We start from the raw sequence: 25,100 nt of genomic DNA, 5'->3' as shown, positions 1-25,100 counted from the left end.
ATAAAATGCAATACATTTTTTTACAGAATCATAGAGCAAAATGATGGTTGTTGGAGTTAGAATTTAGTTCTAGATTGACAATATTTAAATTGACATTTACAGCATTTAACATTTTGATTTAGCAGTTAGCCTCTTTTCTCAAGTGTACCAAAAACAAACAAAAAACCCCACAAGTCCTCTAGTTCTATATTTTGTCAGTCTTAGTCTTGTCCCTACAATTTCTACTTTATGCTAGTATCTAATTAGCAATTAGCAAATAATTAGCACTGCTTCCTATTTTCTGGACTGAACCACAGTGCAGATTTCAGTGCCACTTAACGGAACAGGTCAGCAAAGAAGCAAATTTATTTTTATTTTCCCTTAACCCAGGTGGACAAGACATGTTTGGAGTCTAAACTGAAGGAGCACATTTTGGTCATTTAATTTAGAACAAAAGCTGCTAAATGTTGCTAACAGACCATGCTTTTACTCAATAAATGTACACAATGTCATTTTAGACATTTCTTAGACATTTTAATATTACTTTATTCATGTATTTCACTACTTTGGTGAACCTGTTTCAATCACCAAACAGGTCCACACGAGTAAAGGTATTTTTTCATATGAGATGAAAAATTTCCATATTCCATAATATTACTTTATACAGTGATCTATGTCAAATTCTACCTCATTAGGAAGATAGCTGAGATTGTTCTGAACACTGTGATATCAAACATGTAAGTACCTTTAAGGTGAATTTAAGAATATATTCAGAAACGGACATTGCTCTGAGCCATCAGATGGTTAAATGATGGTGTTACACCAAAATCTGTGACCAACAAATTCTGTCACTGTACAACCTGGAGCACACAGATCACCATTTCTGACAGCTGTGACCGCACTGTACCGTCATAATAAATGAGTTAAACACCAATCCAAATGTTTTTTAGGTGTTGTGATGGCTGGGTGCTGCTGCTGTCTGCTTATCCCAGATATAAATACCTTTGTGTAAATTAATATATGAGGATGACAACACCTGTAGAGAGAAGGTAACACTCACCATCAGCAGCGTGGAGCACAAGGAGCAGATAAACACACACCTGCGTTCTTACTGAGTTACATACACACACACACACACAGCTACAGCAGGACTACTGCTACACACCATACACACACTCTTCAAAACTACAGACTAATGAATGACCTGACATTTACACTTACAGTGGAAAGGAAGTGTATTCAAATGAAGACATTATGATGACTCTCTAACTCCAACACACAAACACACAAACTTGTTCAGGTCAGTGGGTACAGCTGATCAGATGTGTGTGGCAGGTCTGTTAAACAGGTGTGTAGGTCTGTAGCTGGTCTGTTGATTTCTCTTGGTTTTCTTCTCTACTGCAGACTAGCTGTTCCATCTCCACCAGCAGTGTTATAGTGAACTCTGCTCATTTCTGACACTGAAGTAGGTCACATGAACAAGAACAATTCAGTTCATTCAGGAACTGACTCTGCACATGGTAAAATGGATGTTAATAGACACAATGAGAAAACAATCTGATTATAACAGCTTGCTAATGAAATTTTTACCTTTGTTTCTCTTGGTGTAATAAACCACAGCCACGATAATGTGGAGGAAGATCACAGTGACCAAAGCAAAGGGGATGTAGGGCAGAGTCTGAGGAGAGACTGTAACAACACAACAAACACTGACCCCAGTCTTACACAGCAGCAGAATACATTTATTTAGCACAACTGTGAACTGTTTCCTCTTTCAAACATTGTAAATGTCATTGACTATTATTATTAGTTTAGTTCATCATGTGCTTTTGTTTGTTTGTTTAAGATGTATTCCCAAACTCTTTGTGTTGGCTCTATGACCCTGCAACGTGACTATGACTCTGATTATGGATTTGCCCTTAATATATTTCGCTCTTCTCAGCTCATGCATCCGCCTCGTGATCGCTCCACGTTACACACTGTATGGATAGTGTCATAGTCAGGACACATGACTCTTAAGAAAAATGCCATTTTCAGGTAAAATATGTCTTTGGCAACTGGGAGCACATGTACTACAAGGTGAAAAGAGTCAAAAACAGGTAATTTCTGTTATTGTGGGTGTAGCCTAGTTTTATGCTGGGAATTTGTCAGGATGCATCATAGTCAGGACGCAGGATTTTTGACTCATGCAAATTTATGAAAAATACAAATTTGAAGTTAAATATGGGTATTTGGACACCTGGGAGGTTATAAGTCAAAAACAGTGGATTTCTGTCATTTTGCAATAAAAGTAAAACATTTTACATCAAAATGATATTTTTCATAAATGTTGACATGTCCTGACTATGACAATATCAAAGTGCCAGTGCAAAACAGTATTTTCCCAACCACTGTAGTTTGAGGTTTCAGTTCACATGGTTCCTACTTACTGTTTGTGGATGGTCATAGTTAGGACACATGACTATTTAATCAAAATGTCAATGAGGTAAAATAGATAAAATAGTTATTTGGACAACGGAACACATCTAGTACTAAGCAATGAATCAAAAACAGGACATTTCTGTCACTTTGGGTGTATAAGATGTAGTGTGGCTGGGAAATAATTTTACACTGGCAGTTTATTGACACTGTCATGGTCCAACTATACACTTTAGAAACAACATGAAAGACAAAATGAGGGTCAGTGACATTATGGATGGTTTCCAGAAGATTAAGTCATAATTTAAATCCCAGTCAAGTATTTTTAAAGTACAAGAGCACTTTAACCACAAATACACCCCTATAAAAATGGATGAAATGTATATTTACCCTGGACTTGTTTTAGCTGTCCTTTTGCAAACAAACACATACCAAGTGTCACATCGACCGAACTCCAAGCACACTACAACACCCAACATGCCATTCCTCGCAAGGTCAAGGACTCATCCAATCATACACATTCATTCAGATCCTCATCACCAGAATATTGACAGCACCTGTTTTCTACTTCCCACCTGTATATAAACCTGTTTAGACCTCACCAGCATTGCGAGGTATTGCCACTAGTTTTGACTGTGCATACCGAGCGTTATTTCCTTGATTGCTTTCCTGTGTTTCGATTGTGTTTTTTGTTCTCCAGACTACTGATTTTTTTCCTACCCCTTTTGTATAGTTTGCTTGGTTTGTTATTGGTCTTTGGTTGTTGGACTCGGACTGTTTACCTGTATGATTTGGATTAGCCCTGCCTTGGCTTTCCTTGTTTTGACCCTGGTCTGTTCACCCATCAAAAGTCGAAACAAAATAAATTTTTCTCTACATCCGCGAGCATCTGGCCTTACCTGTCCCATCACACCAAGCCACATCAGTGAGAAAACACTACCCAAGTGACCTGTAGCATTCATACTATGTCCAGTATATCAGCCTTTGATGGTCTAAGAGTGCTCTTTAGGTGTAACAGGTGCTACAGGTATAATGTAACACTAGTTTGCTAAAGTTCAGTTTATTTATGAGACTATCAATGCACTAAGAATATGGATCTAAGTTACTTACCTGTAAAAGTGAGTTTGATGTATAGTTGTTCATATTCCTTATGCATACAATCGTAATCTCCCTCATCTTCATCCGTCAGGTGTGATATGAGTAGAGAGAGATTTCCTGGAGCGTGAGCAGTACCTAGCTGAACTCTGTTTCTGTACTGTTCATTCTCACTGGAGATCACATCCCATGTTTTTCTTTTTGGGCTGTATTTCTTCCAGGTGAAATTTGCAGCTTTGGCGTGTAGGTCTGTGCAGCTGCAGGGTAGCAGTACTGAGTCTCCTGTGTGTGCATTGATGCGTTTTGTCTCCCTGTTGTGTTCCAATACGCAACCTATAGAAACACACCCCACTGTCAGACTCCACCACATTTGCTTGTTAGATTAATAAATATTTACTTTAATATTATATGATTTTTAGCATTGTTCTAATGACATTCACTCTCCTTATAACAATGATAGTTATAACTGAGCAATTTGGTTGCTCCATTTAGGTAACAATTTGAGCTTTGTTTGTTAAGTACCAGTGTAACAATTTTTTAATATTTGATCAAAATCTTCATTTCAAATTTACTAACACATTTCTTAAGAGTGTTCTTCATAAATCCTTCATAACAGCTAACACAAACCTAAATACACTTTTATAAAGGCTGATTCTGACAGACAGCTGTCATACAGTCTTCTCTTCACAACACAAACAACACAATACTGTCAGTTGATTAGGTGACATACTTCTTTCAAGGGCTATAGGTTTTTTGTTGTTGTTGGGTTGTTTTTGTTTTTGTTTTTTTTACAAGTTTTAAATATGTTTGCAGTTAAAATAACATAACTGGACCCCCCAGGAGACAGAGCTGGCTGGGAATGAGGACAGCCACTATAACCACCCCAATACCCCCAGAAGAAAATCGGGGCTGATGATCAATACCGCCACAGCGTCAGACCGCAGAGACAGAACGGGTTGGCATGTCCAGCATATAACATTAATGATTAGATGTTGCTTACCAAGTGAGGTGTGTCATCTTAGAACAGGCCAGATGCTTGCGAACAGCCGAGTTTTATTTGTAGCGGAATAAGCAACAATTGTAAAGCGAAACAGGCGTGGGTAATGGCCAGATATACACACGCCAGGGAATTGCTCAGTACACGCAATAGAACAGCAATAATACTTGGCAGGGAAAGAACGGAACCAGAGAGAATAAATAGCGTAGCAAAGATGAGACACAGGTGGCACTAGTAAACTGGTGATGAGGATCTGGTGAGGTTGTGCCGGGGAAGACGGGAGTTGCAATCACGGACTGAAGGCGGTTGTGGGACATGAGGTTACTAGGAAAACTGAGCAGATGTGAACACCTCAAACCACGTAGTACCTTCCTGTTCTTGACACTGGCTGGAGAGGCTGAAATGAAAACTCCCATATGGCTCTGTTATAAATGAACGCTTTGACAATGATTGTCCTGACACTGTATTGAAAGTGTTCTGGCCTGGTCTATAAATAAGGTGTTTTATTTTGTTACTAATAAAATGTTGATTGATCTCTAATGCCACGCCATTCTACCAGTCACAGAAAGATCAGACAATATATATATATATATATATATATATATATATATATATATATATATATATATATATATATATATATATATATATATTGTGCCACATACAACACATGCTACTGATCACATTCTTGCAGTGCTCGTCTTTGTTCAGTTTTCCACCTCATCTCATTGAGTGTCTGTGTTTAGTGAGGGGTTTGGTGTTGTCTATACAGGCAAAGGTCTGAGTAGGATCCATTCTAACAGAAATGGGACCTTACAGAGATGATCCAATTAGATTCGCATTCTAATTACATTCCCATCACATTCCTATTAAGACTTCGGTCACATCTAACTGCCACCTCGCTAATGTTTTCACATGGGTGGAGCAAAATCAGTCTGGTTAGTCTGGTTTTTCAGACATTGTGTTATAAACGAGTATAAAGATAGCAGCTTTTTTTTTTTCTTTCAGAAAGATGCAAGTAAAGCCCAGTCCTCTAGTTTTCCTCTAGTGAATTTCAACTGCATGAATTTGACACAAACATTGATCTAAATGACAGATCTATATAATATAGATTAGTGGGTGCAACATGAAATTACTCACTACCGTAAGCAGATTTCCCGCATTTTTCCCTTTTTGTATCAAAGTTACTATTACCACTAAAGTTACTATTACCAGTAAAGTTACTAATAACACGTGACTACTGATGGTGGAAGCTTCAGACGTCATTGAAGCACAGGATGAGGGTGAGACTGTTTCATAAGTTTGGCACTGTCCTATAACGTGGAAGTCAAAAGGGAGAATAAACGTTTCATAACGCCAACCTGTTGTTTTTACATAAAAAGGGAAACAATGATTTTAAACAAATTATTGCAGAGTGTAATTACTAAACATTAATGATTATCAATTTTTTTTTAATGAAATATGAAGGCGGTGGAGTGTTGTATTGTTTATGGTGCTGCGCAGTTTTGAATCTATGGCTGCTATAAATTCTGAGAACCACCAGGTGTCGCTGTTTTGTCACCAGCTTTCAATGCTCCAAAGCTTCGAATCCTTTAGCAGTACAATAAGGAAGAACCTCAAACGCTTCACAGGACTTCGTCTGCACATCATTACCAAGAAGGAAGTTAAACAGTAAACACTAGAATAACGAGCAGGCGAATAACGTTACCAAACAACAATAATCTCACGGGAGGACGAGAGAGCGCACATTCAAAGACCCACAGCCAAGACGCTAAAACAAGGGATATTTATACAAAGATTAACGAATGCAAACTAGACAAAGATGAAAACAGTGACAGGAAAACCAAACGAGGGGTCGGAACAGAAAAACCAAAACAAAGAAGCACCGGACACGCACGAACAGAACTAGGAACACCTAAACAAAGCACGCGGGAAAGCATCTCCATGGGAACCGCGATGTCAGGGAGGAGGTGATGGTGAAAGATGAGCTGAAACCTGCCTAGGTGACGATTTACAGGCCATGTGTGTTAAAACCTGAGACATTCTTACTTGAACTGCACAAGATATTTGTTACAATTAAAGGAGTATTTGACCATCACTGAACTAAACATTACTGGTTATGTGCACAGATGACAGCACAACAACAAATATGACAGCAGAAAGTCTACAAGTAACTCAGACAACCAAGACTTTGCTAGTGTGGATACATAAGAAAACCTTAAAGCTGGATTTATCATTTGCAGTTGGATTTGGATCAAAAACAGTGTTTTACCTTTAATAGTGAGTCTGATGTCTTTATAGTTCCACTGGTTAAGATAACACCTGTAGTCTCCCTTATCCTCTTCAGTCAGGTGTGATATGAGTAGAGAGAGATTTCCTGGAGAGTGAGCAGTACCCATCTGAACTCTGTTTCTGTACTGTTCACTCTCACTGGTGATCACGTCCCATGAGTTTCTGTTTGTGTTGTGTTTCCTCCAGGTAATATTCTCAGGTTTGGCGTGTGGGTCAATACAGGAGCAGGGCAGCAGTACTGAGTCTCCTGTGTATGCAGTGATGTAGTCTGTCCTCCGATTCCCTACTAGCATGCAGCCTGCAGAAACACACCAGATAAAGGCCTTCAGTATTAAACATGGCCGCACATGTACATGTAAAATGGTTATTATTATTATATATGACATACTCTGTTATTATTATTATATATGACATACTTAATTATTATTATATATCACATACTCCATTATTATTATTATATATGACATACTTAACTATTATATATGACATACTTAATTGCTCCAGGTCCAGTCACCTGATGGTACTGATGGTACCAGCCAACTGATGATGGTACTGGAAATCACTAAGAGATTTCCCAATAGATGTTGGTATGATGGATGCATGACCATCAAGATATAAGATGTAAATGTCTGATTATAATGATTATTGATTGTCTTTGCCTCCCTCCTTCCTTCTCTCCCTCTCCCCTCCCACTAAAGTTATTACCACTAAAGTTACTATAACCACTAAAGTAAATATAACCACTAACATTACCACTAAAGTTACTAATAACATGTGACTAATCTTGTTTGAATCTTCAAACATCACAGATACACAGGATGAGGTTGAGACTGTTTCATAGGTTTGGCACTCTCCTATAACTTAGAAGCTTTATCTTTTTACTAAAAAATTGGAAATGTGCAAATTATAGAAGCCAAAGGGGAGAGTAAATGTTTCATAACGTCAACCTGTTGTCTCCCAGTATAGTTTTGTATTATGTTTTCACATAAAAAGGGAAACAATGATTCTAAACTAATTATTGCAGAATTTAATTACTAAACATCATTACTGATCATTATTTTTTTAATGAAATATGAAGGCGGTGGAGTGTTGTATTGCGCAGTTTTGAATCCATGGCTGCTATAATTTCTGAGAACCACCAGGTGTCGCTGTTTTGTCACCAGCTTTCAATGCTCCAAAGCTTCGAATCCTTCAGCAGTACAATAAGATAGAACCTCAAACGCTTCACAGGACTTCGTCTGCACATCATTACCAAAAAGGAAGTAAAAACACATCTGCAGATAAAAACACACCTGCATTCCACAACACACTACACACAGCTACAGCAGTAACGCTGCTATACATCTTATACACTCTACAAAACTACAGGAACACTCTGAAAACTGCAGCCCAGACTACAATCTGTTTGTGGGAATCACCACACAACTATGACCTGGAACTCTACAACTCTCAGTAGAACTCCACTGAAATTCTCCACCCACTAATATCCACAGTAGAGGGGACGTGTGTTCAAGTGCAAAATAAATTATTCCTCCACTTCTTTCTCTCTCACATACAGACTAAATGTAACAGTGAAACAGTGTCTTTCTAGTGTCATCACTTCCTCCTGAGCTTCCCAGTGTTCAGTCCCCATCCTCAGTAAAGTGATCCTGCAGTAAGAAGTAGTGCTACACAGTGATCCCCCTCAGCACTGTTTGGTCACATCATTTCACTCCTGCACTTAGTGATCAGAGGGCCAAACTGAATGTGTAGCTTAGCAAATATTAGACAGATCAGACAGGAAGAGCTCTAGACTACATGCTGATCAAAATAAACATTGATCATTTAATCAGGTAAACATGAGGATGGTCTGATATTCATATTATTCATAAAGTACAGGTGAAATGCAGCAGTCTATGATCATGTTGTAGTTTTCATACTATTAAGAAAAAACTACTTAAGTGAAGCTGTGAAATCCACCCACTAACACAGAACCACTAAAGGAGTCACGAAAGTAAAGACCACTTTGGATGTAGACAGTACAATGTCATCACAACCCAACAGTTATCACAGGAAGTAGAAACATTTTCTCACCTTTTCTCTTAGTTACTTTGTTCTTTTTGTTGTTAAAGCTGCCAAAAGCTGTTTAACAACTGTTTGATGATGGTGGATATCTGTAAAGTAACTAATTGAGGCTATAGGCTAGTGTGCACTGCACTGTTACAACAACAACAACAAAATAAAATTAAAACTGTAAAAAGACAAAACCCCCAGCATGGGCTGTCTAAGCCTCCTGGCCAATTGATGAACAAATGAGGAATAAATAACACAAACAGAAATAAACAAGTGAGCACATTTCCCACGTAGCACCCAGTGCAACCAGATTAGCAATAAATATGTCAGGAGGAAGAGGTGCATACTGGGAATTATCACATCTGTAAACTGGTAGCTATGACTATGGTGGCATCAGAATAACTTGGGACTAAATAAGAAAAGTCTTTAAACTGGAGTCACTGGAGTGAATTTATGCTGCCAGAGTCAGTTAGTGAGTGACTGATTAAACCATGAAGTCCAGAGCTAGATCACTGACACTGATGAGGATTTGGAGACTGTTTGAAAATCTTCGTGGGTGAGTGAAAGAAGTAAACATTTTGCTCACACACCACTCTGAGAAACAGCACAGCAGAATTTTAAGATCACCAACCCAAAAAGGAAGCATGCGCATATGCATGTCTGTGTGTGTGTGTGTGTGTGTGTGTTATTTATGTATTGCTAAAGTGCATCAAGTTTAGCAATACATATGTGAGAAGGAAGAGGTGCATACTGGGAAACTGTACTGTCTTTATGGTTTTAATTTTTTTTTATTTGTTCATTTTTTATTTGTAAATTTTTCTAAGCCTCTAGGATAAGAAGAACAACATAGGAGAACTTGAAGCCCAAACACCCAACAAGAAGAGAGAGAGAAAGAGAGAGAGAGAGAGAGAGAGTGAGTGTGAGTGTGAGTGTGAGAGAGAGCAGGGCAGGGTGGGGGAGGGGGTGTTTTTGCATCTACAAGTATCACTTTGAATGTACATTTACTGTGTGTGTAAAAGTGTCTTTCTCCAAGTCCTTCAGATGTGGATCTGGCCATCCTGCAACAGCTGTGCATGTTTTGTGTGTGTGTGTGTGTGTGTGTGTGTGTGTGTGTGTGTGAGAGCCAGAGAGAGAGAGAGAGAGAGAGAGAGAGAGAGAGAGAGAGAGAGAGAGAGAAAGAAAGAAAGAGAGAGACAGTATTAGTTATGTATTGTTAAACTGATAAACAGTGCTCCAAGTTTGCTAGGAGGAAGAGGTGCTTGCTGGGAAACTGTACTGTTTTTGTGATATTACAGTTTTTTGCAAGACACAAAAACAAGGACATGTGACAATAATTGAAACCACTAACTCATGTAGCCCAGCTCCTGACCTGTTATACTAAACCAAAAGCACCTTCTCTGATTTACACTCATTTTGTATTTCTAAAACACATTTTTTTTCAATACGCTAAACACAATTCTCTATATTGGACACATCATTTCTTATAGAAAACCCTCAAATGCAAATGATGCATCCATTTATCAATTAACCAAACCCAGTACTCATAGGTGAAGACAATTATGACTAATTTGTACATGGAGCACTACACTATTTGTAGAGCCTGAGCACTATAAAGAGGCCACAGGGTCAATGTCTTGGTTGGATATCAATGGAGGCCAATATTGGAAAGAGAGGATGAGGACGAGGAAGAGCAACCATCACAGATGAGCTTTGGGCCACTTTGGTTGACCATATGGTTAAGCATGTGCTGTGTTTCAGGAAAGCTGAGCAGGGGTCCAGCCTAATCTGAGTCACTACACTGTACGAAGTGTCAGGAAGTACTATAGTAAGTGTCCCTGAGCAACATGGGGGTAAACCATATAAACAGGCTAAAACAAACAAACAAACACTGTCTTCACATTGGGAGACAGCTGTCTGGCTAGCAGTCAAACAAGTCAGTACTACTCTATATTACCATGGAGACCAGAGGAGGGGCAGACCTCCTGATTGAAATGGATTTATTCAGTACCAGTCCAGCTCTTTAACCCGCAGGGAGTGAGCTCTGCCCCTCCTCTGGTCTCCATGGTAATATAGAGTAGTACTGTCTTGTTTGACTGCTAGCTCAATAAGGGATATGATGGGCATGTCAAAATTCATGAGATCAGAATCCTCTGTAGTCTCTCCCCCAAACCCACCCACACTCGGGAAAACACACAGAAGCACCAAACACATACATCATACACCACATGTAAAGGACAGTACCACATATACAATCAACTACAATGAGGTGTGACCTCTGTCACAGGCAGCTGGATACAGAAGTGGGTAGTGGACAAGAGCTGCATCATACACAGAATGAACAAGTGAGGAATAAATAACACAAACAGAAATAAACAAGTGAGCACATTTCACATACCACACCATAATAAAAAACGTTTTTTATAAATGTACAGATTTATAGAGCAAAATTATCCTTGTAAGAGTCACAATACTCTTGTACTTTTCTTATTTCTCAATTTTGTCAGTCTTACTAAAGTCCCTACAATTCCTACCTTATGCTGGTCTTAAGTAACTAATCAGCAATTAGCAAGTAATTAGCACCGGTTCCTCTCTACCGGACCGAACCACAGCGCAGATTTCAGTGCCACTTAACGGAACAAGTCGGCGAAGAATCAAATTTACTTTATTCTCCCTTAACTCGGGTGGACAAGACATGTTTGGAGTCCATATTTCGCTCCTTTAAAACAAAACGCTGCTAATATTGCTAACAAACACCGGAAGCCAACAGCAACGATAGCTAATAGGATTTGTAAATAAGTCAGATATCGAGCTACATGTCCTCAAACCTCATCCAGGTCGCTTCCCGGTGACGTGTTTCTTCACTTGTCTAGTTCACAGTGAGTTATACGACACACCGACTAGTCTGGGAGACATTTATTAACACTTGGATGCGGTTTGACCGGCTTGAGAGAAGTTTGTGGGTATCTATTTACGAAGACTATATTTGAGTTTCTGTTGACCTCCAGTGTTTGTTAGCATTTAACAGCTTTTGTTCTAAAATAAAGAGGCAAAATTTGGACTTCAAACATTTCTTGGTCGATAGACAGAATCTGGGATAAGTGGTGAGTTGCTGCTCTCTGCTGCTCCCAGATATAAATACCTTTGTGCAAATGAATGTATGAGGATGACAACACCTGTAGAGAGAAGGTAACACTCACCATCAGCAGCGTGGAGCACAAGGAGCAGATAAACACACACCAGCATTCTTACTGAGTTACACACACACTACACACAGCTACAGCAGGACTGCTGATACACACCGTACACACTCTTCAATACAGTCTACTGAATGACTTCACAGCTACACTTATAGTCGAGAGGAAGTGTATTCAGATGAAACTGACAAACTAACCACAACACACACACCAAATATAGAAATGCGGTAGGTTTTGTAAGTTGTCATGTGGTACGTCCTCTTTCTTCCTTATCAGTCAGTGATCTATCAGATATTCTCACATTGTCAGTGAGGACGGTCTCATTCTTAGTTAAGTGGCTCCGTCCTTTGTCATAGAGACACGATGTAGAAGCTCAGGGGGTGAGACCCAACATAACCTCCCTCAGTGCTGTTTGGTCAGTTCATTTCACTACGACACCCAAAGTACTTCAAAGGCTTATTAATGAAAACAGTGTAACGCTTCTTACCTGGAGTGAGAAACAGGTGCTACGGGCTAACCGCGATGCGTGGAGTAAACATGGAGTGACACACACACTGGTGTGGGCAATCTGAAAGACTTTTATTCTCTCCTGGACCACTTCAAGCCATCATTGTACTTATACGTAAAGGAAACAGTACAAAGCACCGTACAGCGTTACCAAAGAAAAAGGAGTGTTGAGAAGACGAACAGAAAGGTGACGGTTCTCCCCTCACACACACACACACACTCTCAGTTACTCAATCTACATAACCATAAAGCTCCCTCTTAAAGGCGCAGTACAACTGTATCTGTTACAACAGCATGTGGAATTACAGCAGCCACAGTACTGGCTACCTGAGACTTTCAAATTGTTTGAACAGATATTTAAAGGAGCATTTAATTTCAGAGCATTAATTTTTTACTCACAGTGCATAAAACATAAAACAGGGTGTATTTTAATTGCACATGTTCAGCTTGTGTGATTCATTTTCAAATTTGATGTGGAATTTGTTTGCAGGAATAACGTGTTTGTTGGTCAAAAACTGGTCTTCACTTTGTAAGAATGTCACTCCACCACTAGAGATGTGAACTCTACTCACACCACAAATGTACTGTTGCTTTCAGCTTCTGCATATCAAAAGCCTTTTCTTCGTCCATGCAATAATGCACAGGCTAAAGGTATGGATTATGTATGTCAATAAAAAACATCAATTTTATAGAAGGAAAATTGGACTTTTAAAAAATCATTTATCAGTCTTAATAAGACATTTGTAATTTTATAATCCCAGTGTTGCCATATGATTTACGTAAAATTGTAGCATGGGTCCACCTAGTGGTAAAACGTTAATTGCAGTTTTTACTGGATTGTAACTTAATTGGTGGTTTGAATTTTTTTTTTTTACATGTAAACTCATAAGAACTCAGTTGATTATCCCACATTTTGACTCTATTCTCTTAATTATGAGTGAATACAGTGCCTATTCCTACAAAGGCATAATGATCTATTGCACTAATGTAAATTGTACTGTACTGTTACCGCCGCCAAGATTTATATATATTCAGGGAAACCACAAAGGTGTAGCGGAACTAAAGAAATTATGTGTGACCATGGGCTCACTCAGAGGCCTCAATCTCCTTACAGTTACTCTGTAACAAAAAGTCCCTTGTGCACAAAGGTATTATTAAGTAAAGCAAAGCACTTCTGAGAGAGTTCTGAAGTCCTAGACAGCCTGCATGCTGCCCATGGTGCTTAAATTATAGTTAGTTTCAGCACCAAAGACAGCCTTTTTTTGTTGTTGAGGTTGCTGTTCAGTTTCCAGTTTTGTATGAAGGATTTACTAAAGATGCGTGCTAAACATATATTCAGTGCTAACATTTATCTCCAGTTGTCTCTCTCAACATCTCAACAAGCTAAATTCAGTGTTACACAATCAACACAACTCAGAGTTCTTGTTCTATATGTTACATTCTACATAAAATTCATATCCTGAGTTATCATTATTTTGATTCATATTGCTAAAAAGGACACTCTGGGAGTAACATTAGCTAATGTTACCTTAAACAAAAATCAAGAGAATGCCAGATTGATCCTTCCCTAGAAAACTGTTTAAGCTAAAGTTGTCCTGGGGAAATGTTCCTGTGGGTTGTGGCTGTGAATTATAAAAAACGACAAACAGTTCACAGTGTGAACCTTCATGATGGAAAAAAAAATTCCTACTTAGTGTCATCAAGGAATGTTTTACAATGTAAGTAGATTTTCCAACAGTTAACTAAATGGTGAAGTGTGTGACAGGAAGTTAATGTTTATAATCTCTCTTACATTATCCTAGGGGGAAATATAAACATGCTGTGACACTGTGTGTGTGCTTCAATTAAGTAGTATTAAGATACACCTCAAATCCACCATATGTACCTCATCTCCATCAGGTGGACCTCCAACAGGCAGACCTCATCTTCACCAGGTACACCATAACTCCACCAGGCAGAATTTAACTCCAACAGGTAGGCATCAGCTCCACCAGGCAGTCCTCAGCTCCACTGGGAGGTCCTCGATATTGATGAGCAAGACACTGCAGCAGCTGTTTTCACCACAGTTAATACTGTGTTCCACTGAATAAATGATTATTTGATAATTATTACAGTCTGTAATATTTAAATTAGAGTCACATGTAACATTAGCATTCCTGCTCAAATTCTTAATCAATCATTTCATACATGTATCACTGAGTCCTGTGGAACTGGAAAATGTACAAAACAGACATGGCAAGGAGACAAATGTAATGGCACAAGCTTCCAGTTTGTTTGCTCTTCATGCATGCTGGCTGACCATGACGGTCCACAATAGTCGGTGCCAACTCTCAGACCAAATCAGGTTTCACAAAACAGGTTATTGAACTTGTCCTGAACTTGTGCCAAACCAAAGTCAAAAAAAAAAAAATCTCACAAGCTTAGGTCTGCTTGCCTGATCTTTTTAAGATAGCAGAAAAAGTACAAATACTCTTTAGCTAATTTTGGGATCAACTGAACAGTGGACACAACATTTGAACATTTGACTCTTTGTATGTAGGTTAGCTAAGAACATGATCATAAGAAATCTCAGTAATACTGGCATGTCAGGCACTGAAGAGACAAGCCTCATATCCTTATCAATATAATTATGTACTAAATAAAACATATAAGGGGTTTAATTACATGTGAGTTGGAACTGAAATGAAAATGAAACTTCACTGCGTGTACAATGCTGTTCTCAATTTTAAAATTAAATCCACAATAGTTCAAGTTCAAGTTCGGTTTATTCGTCACATACATAGTCATGCACAGTATAACGTGCAGTGAAATGGTGGAGAGTGCTCTGTCCAAACTGAGGAAAAGAACAGGGGTGCATAGAGAGAAATATATATATGCAGATAAAAATATATATTCTATGTATGTACAAAAATATATTAACAATGTATGTACAATATATGTATATTATGATTATATACACAATGTACAATGTATATGGTTGGGTATATATGTACACAATCTACAGAATGTACAGATCCATTTTATATAGTAACATATCTACAGTTGTGTAACAGGGTAATTGAGTATAAATCTATATATACAGATGTACAGATATACAGTCATGTTACATGGTGGTGGTGGTCCCCACAGTTTATCAGTTTCCCTCATTCAGGGCCCGAATGGCCTGTGGGAAGAAGCTCCTCTTCAGCCTCTCTGTCTTGGACTTCAGGGAGCGGAAGCGCCTCCCTGACCTCAACAGAGTGAAGAGTCTATTGTGGGGTCCTTCACAATTTTCCTGGCCTTGGTCTGGCACCGCTTGTAGTAGATGGTCTGCAGGTCAGGAAGTTCCGTGTGAGTGATGCGCTCTGCTGAACGCACTACCCTTTGGAGTGCTTGTCTGTCCTGCTTGGTGCTATATATTTTAACATCCCTGGATCTAGACTGCTCTGGTTGAGGAGGCAGTAAAGCATAATGGGTTGGCATGTGTTTAGTCATATTTTGAAAGCCAGAGCTATATTCTGGGCTTGATTTGAAGAGGGATGTGAGGAGATGCAAATCTCCCAGTGAAAAAAAATAAATACATGCGAACAACCAATCCCTTGTAAAACATATCTCCCTTTACACCCCATCTGGATTAATATTAATGTGATGTCATTTAAGATGTCTTACTATTTTCACTCTAACCTTCTGTATGTTTTACACGCTAAGTTACGTTGGGCATATCAGGAATTCCTCGTGTCAAACGAGGTGGATCCGTAAAGTCTCGATCTTTCTCTTTACATTGGTGACTCAGTGGAGGGCTTGGTGCATGATGCATCTGCCTTGCATGATTCTAGAAATGCAGCAAGATCTATGCTCTTTATTCAAGAAGAAAAACAATAACCAGCATTAACCAGTGAAAGATGTTTGGAGTTAATAAAACAGAAAATCTGATCCTATAATCAGGGGAATGTCCTAATATAGAATCTAAAGTTTTTTTTCCCCACTTTTAAAGGCAAACATAAAATGTTTCACAATCTGCTCCACCGTCATGATGAGAAATGCTAAGCTAATTTAGTCAGATATTATTGCTAGCAGTGTGGCTAACTCTGTGCATTTAAACCACATAAAGGCTCAGAGATGGAGCTTGCAGATGACCCTGATGGTAAATGATGACAGCAGAGCTAATGATACAAGCTTAAATTGAAATATGAGGTAAATAAATAAAATAAAAATCCATACACCTGAGACTGAAATGTGCTGTGTGGCTAAATGTGCACTTTCAAAAAGCTTCCAAAACTGGCTGCGATGCCGAGGAATCGTTCAAGCTGTGTGAAGGTTCTCAGAGAGGTCAGTGGTACCGAGAATACAAAGAGCTCTGAAAGTACTGAGTACATGTTAGCTAATATGAAAAAAGACTGCCATCCTGTATAGCTGATAAAAAGAACTGCACTTATGTACAAAGATCAGTTAGTGTATTCGAAGACCGCAGCAGCCGAGTTTGGAATGAGACTACACAGCCTCACAGGAATCAATACCAGAGCTAACGATGCCAGCGTACAGGGTTTTGGCATCAGTAATGTTAACTAAAGGATAAATGCTGTGCAATGTTCCTGCTCTATTTGAAACAGCCCCTCAGTGGTTAATGTTTAAAGGACTGACCTCAGATTACACCAAACAGACTATAAAATGTATGAACTCAATCCCAATAGTTTACTGCTGACAGGACGTGGATGGTAAGTAAATGTACTGTAAGATGACTGATATTCTGGAGATACAAGTAATTTTTTCCTCAGATCTTGTTTGAACTAAATGACAAACACTTCAACAGCGATCTATTACATCTTTAAAAATCTAAAAACAGAATGAAAGACTAGACTCAGAAGTAGTCTCCATGCAGGCTATCACGTATATACCTCTCTTATGAAAATCCATGTGTTGACTATTTTCTAATGTAACAGTTGTGTTTAAATGAACCTGCGTGTGATACATTTCAAATCTGTGCAGTGCTTCTGCAGGTGCTAAAATGTGGGGAAAGGTCCAGTGCTGTTTGATTGTTGTCCTCATACTGTCAGTGGACTGGACTGTAGGCATCAAGGACCAGGATCATGATCAAGACCATTCAGCAGATCACCATCAACATCTCCATCATGGCAAGGATGCAGCCCACCCCCATCACGATGGAGAAGACAAACCCTGCCACAAACTCTCACCCCACAATGCAGACTTTGCCTTCTCCCTCTACAAGAAGCTGGCCAGCCATCCTGACACCCAGGGCAAGAATATCTTTTTCTCTCCTCTAAGTATCTCCATGGCTCTATCCATGCTGGCCCTGGGGGCCAAGAGCAATACCCACTCACAAATCTTCAGCACTCTGGACTACAGTGCTCTCACAGCTGATCAGGTTAATGAAGGCTATGAGCACCTTCTTCACATGCTGGACCACAGCCAGGATGCCCTAGTGTTGGAGATAGGAGGAGCTGCAGCTGTACAAAAAGGCTTCAAGCCTGAAGACAAGTTTCTGAAAGACATCCAGCACTTCTACAAAGGTGAAGCCTTCAGTGTGGACTTTTCCACACCTGAAGTCGCTGTGCAAGAGATCAACAAGTTAATTGCCAAAAAGACCAAGGACATGATCACTGATATGGTCAAGAGTCTGGATGCTGCCACTGTGATGATGCTCATCAACTATATGTATTTCAAAGGTAAGAGTAGACAAGTAGAACCCACTAGAGATTAAAATAATTTTTCATGTATTTCACCTGATCTGCAGTAACCAGTCTTGGATTTCATTCTCTCAGGTAAATGGGAAGAGGCTTTTAAAGTGGAGGACACCAGCAAAGGTGACTTTCATGTGGATGAGAACACCACAGTGTCTGTGGATATGATGAACAGAAATGGTGAATATGACTTCTACTATGACCAGGGCAACTTTACGTCCGTTATCATGCTGCCATATAATGGAAACGCCTCCATGATGATCATCCTGCCTGACCAGGGAAAAATGGAGGAGTTGGAGAAACACATCAGCAAGGATCACCTCAAGTACTGGAAGGACAAAGTCCACAAAACGTAATGTATCATAAAATGCTTTTAAAAATAGAATTTCACTTAAACATGTTAAGTACTACCACAAAGTAGAACCTTTACTCCCTGACAAGGTCACCAATGGCAAAAAAGTATTAAATAAATATTTTTGCTTATGCTATTCCATGTAAGAGTGTGTTTTCCTGACTGATCATCTCTGTTCTCCAGCACTTTGGACTTGTATATGCCCAAGTTCTCAGTGTCTGCTTCCTCCTGTCTTGGGGACACACTGAAGGAGATGGGAATGGTTGATGCATTCTCAGACAGCGCAGACTTCTCTGGAATCAGTAAAGGGGCCAAATTGGCAGTTTCCAAGGTATGTGGTAAACCCTTTAAGAGATTTGCTGTCATGTCTAGAGTGTCACATTATAAGTTTGGGAAATATTGTTTAAAACCTTCTCAGTAGACGTCTGGGGGGTCTTTGGGGCAAAAAATCAATGGCTTTCTGATGTCTGTTTGTTTTGGAAAGAACACTGATGTGATCATTCTCTTCCATTATGGGAAATTTGGTGGGATCTTGGCAGAGACTGCCCATCTTAAATATCCAGTAGAATTTAGACTGCACTCTCAGTTTCAAATAAAAAAGTGAATTTTTAGGTTTGCCTCTCTTGATATGATACGATATGAAGTTAAACTTATACAGCGCCTTTCTCAGTACCCAAAGACGCTTTACACTGCACAATGATTTTACATTCAGTCAACACACTGGTGAGATGCCGCAGCCAAATTCCAACTGCTGTCCATTAAGGAATGTTCAGAAGCTAATGCATCTACTGCTTACATACTTTAAAGTGTCAATCAATGACTGCCCAGATTGGTCCTTCCCCACAGGTCCTGCACAAGGCCGTCCTCAGCGTGGATGAGCAGGGCACTCAGGCTGCAGCTGCCACTACTGTTGAAATCATTCTCACGTCATTGCCTTTCAAAACAGAAGTCAGCAGACCGTTCCTAGTCTTCATTGTGGAGAAGAACATCAGGAGTATCCTCTTCATGGGAAAGATAACCAACCCCACTGTGTAGTCGTAGACGTCTCCCACACAGTCTAGTCAGTAGTATGATGAGAGTGCTACTGAATTCTCTCTCATATCAATTAGCAACAAATATAGTCACATCTCTGTATTATCTAGAAGAAATTAAAGGCTAAAGGTTGTGCTAATTTAGTCAGCAATAGACATACAGAAGGGACTTTGTTTAGCTATAAACAAACTAAAAATGAAATGCTGCTTTCAGAGTTCGACCAGTTCACTTACACCAGATATGAGAAAAGAAACAGACTGCTGGATTATTTCTGACGGCACAGTGAACACAGATGTACACAAACTCATCTGAATGGTAATAAACGTTTTGAGTGAGATTTGAATGGGTCTTCATTTGTTTTGGCAAACCAATCATTGCAGTCTCTAACACAAATCAGGGGCAATTATGACATTAGGGATGTTGCTGATTTTTGTCAGTTTCATACACATATTACGTAAGTCATGTGGAACTATATAATTCTAAAACAGACATGGCAATGTGACAAATGTACATTAACCTCCAAACTCTCTGACTGACCGGAGACTGAGTTTTGGAGTTGTTTCAGATCAAATCAAATCAATATTTATATAACGCTTTTTACAGTAGATGATATCAAAAAGCAGCTTTACAAATGTCCAAGTACAAGCCCCCAGTGAGCAAACCAAGGGTGACAGTGGCAAGGAAAAACTTCCTAGAGCATGAACAACCGAGACTCAAAGGGAGGAGGGGGACATCCTCTTCTGGCCAACAATGGTCGCCACAATAATAACAATGTAAAGAGAAAAATACATTTTTAAAAAAATTTAAAAAAAAGCAATTAATGTCTAGTCCAACTTTAGAGGTCCTAGTCTTGTCCTGAGGTGTGTATTCCCGGTGTGTTGTCTTGTATGTCCACTCATTTTAATGATCTGATCACAGCAGTTGGTGCAATATCCAGGCCCATCTGAGTCTGTTAGGGTCCAAATTAGATGTATTGCCTCTGGGTTGGTGTCAAATAAAGTAATAAGAATCTGAGTTACAAAGGGTAGTGATTGAACTCTTCCCCCTTGCTTCTGCATCCATTTTGTCATTGATTCACAAGGGATTCTGAGAAACTTCTCCTAACGCTCCATTTGGAGTGTGACACTGAAAACCCTCTGATTGGAACGTAACAAGAATCACAGTAACACTGCTTCTAAGCCAGTAAGTGGAGGGGCCATATTTGTAAAAATATGTATGCAATTGTCGTTTGTCCATTTGAGCAACTGAGTCAGACATCAGACTTCAAAATGTTTTACTCCATATAAGAATGTACAATATATGGTAGCTAGGTCTGACAATGAGGATTTTAGAGGTGATCTCGTTTCTTTAAAGCTGGTGCTTTCTAAAGTAAGAATTTTAGTTAATTTTTCAAGTATATTTGATTTTGTATGATTTAATGTCTGCACTGGACCTGAAAACACACTTGTCCTGTAACAGATTTCTAAACCTTATTACATATCTCTATGATTAGGTAAAAGATAGGCATATTTAAAACTATGCATATTAAAAGTAATATGTTTTTAAACCATTATATGCTTAGATTTAGAGCTTAGTAGTGGGTGTAGTGGGTGAAATCTTCCCCCTCGCTTCTGCATCCATTCTGTCAATGATTCACAAGGGATTCTGAGAAATTTCTCTTAACGCTCAATTTGGAGTGAGACTCTGAAAACCCTCTGTTTAGAGGGACATGAAGCCATAACACTTCACCCTAGCCCTCTATCAGATACACTACCCCTGCTCACAAGCACTGCATATGGAGGGCCAGGGCTAAGTGGTAGGGTCAAGGGGTGAAATGTGATTGGGATATAGTGAAGGTGTATGAGGCAAAGGAACATGAGAAATAATGATGTTGCTGGGGGCCACAATGACTGGATTTAGAACCTCTGTGCTAGCTGAGCTGTTCTTAAAAAGAAACAAATGGTCTGAGCGAGCTGTTAGTCGTGGTTTTGGTCTTTGTGGTTTTAAGGCTCATAGCAAAGCCAGAGTCTAATCATAACTGATCACTCGGGCTCTGTTTAACTGGCTTGTCAAATATCTTCCAAATCTGTAGTAAAGAGTAGAAGACAATTACATGTTATTGCTTTAGTATGTCTTTGTCTCCATGTGCTTTTGTATGTTTTAGTTTGTAGCTCCTCCTCTGCTCTGCCCCTTGACATGTGTCTCATGTGAGTTTTGTCTCTTACCCCTCCCACTAATTGTTCCCAGATATTCCCTGTTTGTCTCCTGCTGTATAAATACCCTAATGCTAATGTCTGCAGTCATGGTCAGTGTATGACCCTACTTTCATGTAAATACTTGTGTCATGAAATAACTCAGCTCAGTGAATACGTCAAATATAACATACAGGCTCCACTTTTACAGTAGTGTTCTTAATCTATTAGTGGTGTGAGAAAAATATGGTTTGTGGACTAAATTGTGGTAGAAAAGTATTTGATATGTGTATGGCATCTTAATGTGAATATGTGCAGTTTTTAAAGTCAATAAACATTTTGGTCAAAAAACACCTTATGAACACCCCAGAAGAAGGAGGAGACTGTTCTGGTCTGAGAGCTCAGGATGTCTGACGTCTGCTGTGGTTTCATTTCTCACAGTTCCAACCAGTGGGCAGCGGATACCAGATCAGAATCTAAAGCCCATTTTAGACCAGAAGTCACAACGGTGCTGCTTCGACACCTCTGCAGCTGAGCTGTGGTCACACACTCACAAGCTCAGTTTCCTTCTAGTCTATTTCTTGCCTTATGCCATGACAGGCTTATCAGTGGTTTCTAGTTAGAAATAGTACAAAATAATACATTTATTCTGTAATGTGTAGTTTAATAATCAAAACAGCACAACTCTGACTGCTGGGTCTAATCTAATGTGAAATTGGGATAAAGGATGATGTTTTAAACACAGACTAAAACTAGGACTAGGCTCCAATGTGTTCTCAATGGCAGGTCCAGTTTGAATTTAATTTAGTACAAAACAGGTTTAGTATGAGTAGGACTGGTATGGTTACTGATCATTTGCATAATATTGTGTACTGTGAGGAGAGATGTCAGTACTTCACTGAGAAAAGGGACTGCTCATATACTACCAAACCATGTCTTATGTTCAAAGGCTGATTAATAGAATTTATCAAAGTTCAAACTGTGAGTTCTTATTGTGAGTAAGGCAGGTTTTTGTTGTTTGTTTTTGACTCATTCAGTAAATCCAGAACTTCATATTACTCACAAAAAATCTTTAAAAACTTTGCTGCATAAGCAATGTGATGTGGAAACTGAAAAACCAAACAAAAAGCAGGTCCTCTCACTATCTAGAAATTCTTGAATGTGTGTGTGTGTGTGTGTGTGTTTGCATGCTTATAGTCTCTGGAGACATATAGCAGACAGCATTCTGTAGTGACAGTGCATAATAGTTCAATGTATATTTACCAATAAAACAAATTTGATACAATGAATAAAATACTAAGTACACAGGACATCATAAGACAGTGCAAACATAAAATATATCAAGCCCTGAAAAAGTAATGCAAAAATTTGTATGAGCGCAAGCTTTGAGGTGATTAACTCTATAAACTGAATTTTAAAACTATAAACTTAGAAAGAGGAGTTTGAGAATAAGAGTGAGGGGATAATATGTCTGTTTGTTTCTCTCCTCTACATCAGACTCCACCCCCTTTGCTTTATAATGAGCATGTGTGTCTCCTATATGGTTTCACAGATGCAGCATCCTGGTCAGTGTGGGGTTGTGGGATACATCACAAAGGAAGAAACAACCAGAGTCCTCACAGGTCAAAGGACATGATGGCACTGTGTGTGGGTTTGTATATCTCCGTAAAACTGGTGATGTGAACTTGAAAAGAAACATAAGAGCTCTGGTCAAGTTCATTTGTTCCCAGTTCCTCTCTGATGGGTGGACATTAGGGTCTGGAGTACTGAAGTAATGCTGTGAGAGTTCTGGAGTCAGTGTGTGTCCACAGTGGCAGTGGAGATCTGGTTGTAGAGTTGTCAGTGTGTGCTGGGAGGTCAGTGGTGTTTCCATAGAGACAAGGATGCTCAGTTTGTGTTTTCTCTTTACTGTACTTCCTCTCACTAAAGGTGAGTGACATGAAACTGTACATATATGTGATAATCTAAAAATGTTATTAAAGTGAGTTGAATCATTGAAGATTTATTTGGCCAAATTAGAATCATAACCTGGCTGGTCTTAGAATGAAAAAGATGATTAAAAGGTCCAGAATGCAAACAGACAAAATCTTTGCATGAAGTAAAGTTTATTAATCAAAAATAAATCAAAAAGTCAAAAGATGTTATTTCAGAAAATGAAAAGACAGGTTGGGGAAAATGAAGGGAAAAAAGAAATACAAAATAAATTGCTAAAAAGAGCTGGGAAAAGTTAAAGAATAGGGCTAATTTTGTTGGAGCGCTTGGCACAGGACAAGGTGCTTTTTATAGCCTGCCATGCTCGTCTGAAGAAGATGCGTACTCTCTTCAACTTCTTGCATTCTGAGCCTTTATATTTGAAATAAAAGTAGAATTTTTAAACTGGTGTCCATGGAGTGGATGTATGTAAACTCTGATTATTGATGTGGTGCTTTGATGCTACTCACCAGCTGGGGTGTTCTCCACTTTGACTGCGTCTGTAATAGATTCCCCTACTCCACTCAGATCCTCTCTTACATCTACAGATGTTTATTTTTCCCAAAAATCAATACAAGTGCAATTACATAATAAAGTACAGGCACATATTTAAAGTGAACAAACATCATGTCCTACTGTGTGTTCTTAATGTAAAGCTAGATTTATGCAAGAAAGTACATCTGCACCTTCTGCATGGACGCTGTGGTCCAAAGAGCAAATCTCTTCCGTTGACTCTGTGATCATAAAGTGTTCAGCAGTTCTGCTCCGGATGGTACGAACCTCCTTACAGTCCTCCTGTTTCTTGGGTGAGAAATGAGAAATAATCAGTGATGAATTGTAAAGGAAATGAATCATCCATTGACCCCACCTGGGCAGTTGAAACTCCACTAATGGACAGCATATTTTGGATTGCCATGTGTACAAGTCAGGGAAATGTCAAGGCAAAATAAATAAAACTGTGGATGCAGTAAAAAATATGTAGACACTTACACTTTCTCCCAGACTGGCACAGTAATGTTGCTTAAACCAAGCAATGGGAGCAGGGTCTCTATGACTCTTGTGGCTTCTGGTAATAAAATTAGTAATGAAGTTGTCCCTTGGCATCTAGAAAGGGCAGAAGAAAGCTCTATTGTACTGAACGATAACAAAGCTGTTTACTTTCTTTTAAAAAGTCGTAACAGTTTGCATGTGTTTTTGGACATTTAAAAAAAACCCTTTAATTTTTAAGAATTAAAGATTTATTTCTAAGAAGTAATTGTATTTGAACTGAAAATTAGGCTTTGATTACAACACAATTTTCTACAAAACAAGGCTTATTTTACATGCTGCATTTGTGCACAGGATTACGTTTGTACCCCAGTT

The 25,100-nt window shown here is 39.0% G+C and overlaps 1 protein-coding gene and 2 long non-coding RNA genes across 4 annotated transcripts; 1 reads left to right on the top strand and 2 right to left on the bottom strand.

Annotated features, from left to right (window-relative positions):
* Positions 1-3,457: 3,457 nt before the first annotated feature.
* LOC145660333 (uncharacterized) lies at positions 3,458-14,553 on the bottom strand. 2 transcript variants are annotated; one of them, XR_014126584.1, is made up of 3 exons: positions 14,420-14,553; positions 6,762-7,079; positions 3,458-3,825 (listed from the first exon to the last, which is right to left on the bottom strand). It is a non-coding gene; the product is annotated as an uncharacterized LOC145660333 (long non-coding RNA). The 2 variants fall into 2 exon arrangements; XR_014126583.1 differs by lacking the exon at positions 14,420-14,553 and adding an exon at positions 12,031-12,284.
* Positions 14,554-17,478: 2,925 nt separating this feature from the next.
* Positions 17,479-19,933, top strand: LOC145648198 (alpha-1-antitrypsin homolog). The gene is made up of 4 exons (XM_081695503.1): positions 17,479-18,197; positions 18,294-18,564; positions 18,748-18,895; positions 19,411-19,933. Exons 1-4 carry the CDS (start codon positions 17,519-17,521, stop codon positions 19,597-19,599), a joined length of 1,287 nt encoding a protein of 428 aa, XP_081551629.1. The 5' UTR covers positions 17,479-17,518; the 3' UTR covers positions 19,600-19,933.
* A 3,970-nt stretch (positions 19,934-23,903) lies between these two features.
* On the bottom strand, positions 23,904-24,845 carry LOC145660331 (uncharacterized). Its single transcript, XR_014126581.1, has 3 exons — positions 24,729-24,845; positions 24,425-24,539; positions 23,904-24,280 (listed from the first exon to the last, which is right to left on the bottom strand). It is a non-coding gene; the product is annotated as an uncharacterized LOC145660331 (long non-coding RNA).
* Positions 24,846-25,100: the final 255 nt, after the last annotated feature.

The sequence above is a fragment of the Electrophorus electricus genome, chromosome 2, assembly GCF_041902795.1.
Source record: "Electrophorus electricus isolate QZ-2024a chromosome 2, ASM4190279v1, whole genome shotgun sequence".
In the NCBI taxonomy this organism is placed as follows: Eukaryota; Metazoa; Chordata; class Actinopteri; order Gymnotiformes; family Gymnotidae; genus Electrophorus; species Electrophorus electricus.
The sequence above is the reverse complement of the archived record's forward strand: the minus strand, read 5'-3'. Positions and strand labels throughout refer to the sequence as shown.

What these genes read in the sequence shown, in the direction of transcription:
- LOC145648198 (XM_081695503.1), top strand. Translation starts at nt 17,519, where the DNA reads ATGTGGGGAAAGGTCCAGTGCTGTTTGATTGTTGTCCTCATACTGTCA. An exon ending in CAACTATATGTATTTCAAAG is followed by an intron (nt 18,198 to 18,293) that starts GTAAGAGTAGAC and finishes TCATTCTCTCAG; the next exon opens with GTAAATGGGAAGAGGCTTTT. An exon ending in AAGGACAAAGTCCACAAAAC is followed by an intron (nt 18,565 to 18,747) that starts GTAATGTATCAT and finishes TCTGTTCTCCAG; the next exon opens with CACTTTGGACTTGTATATGC.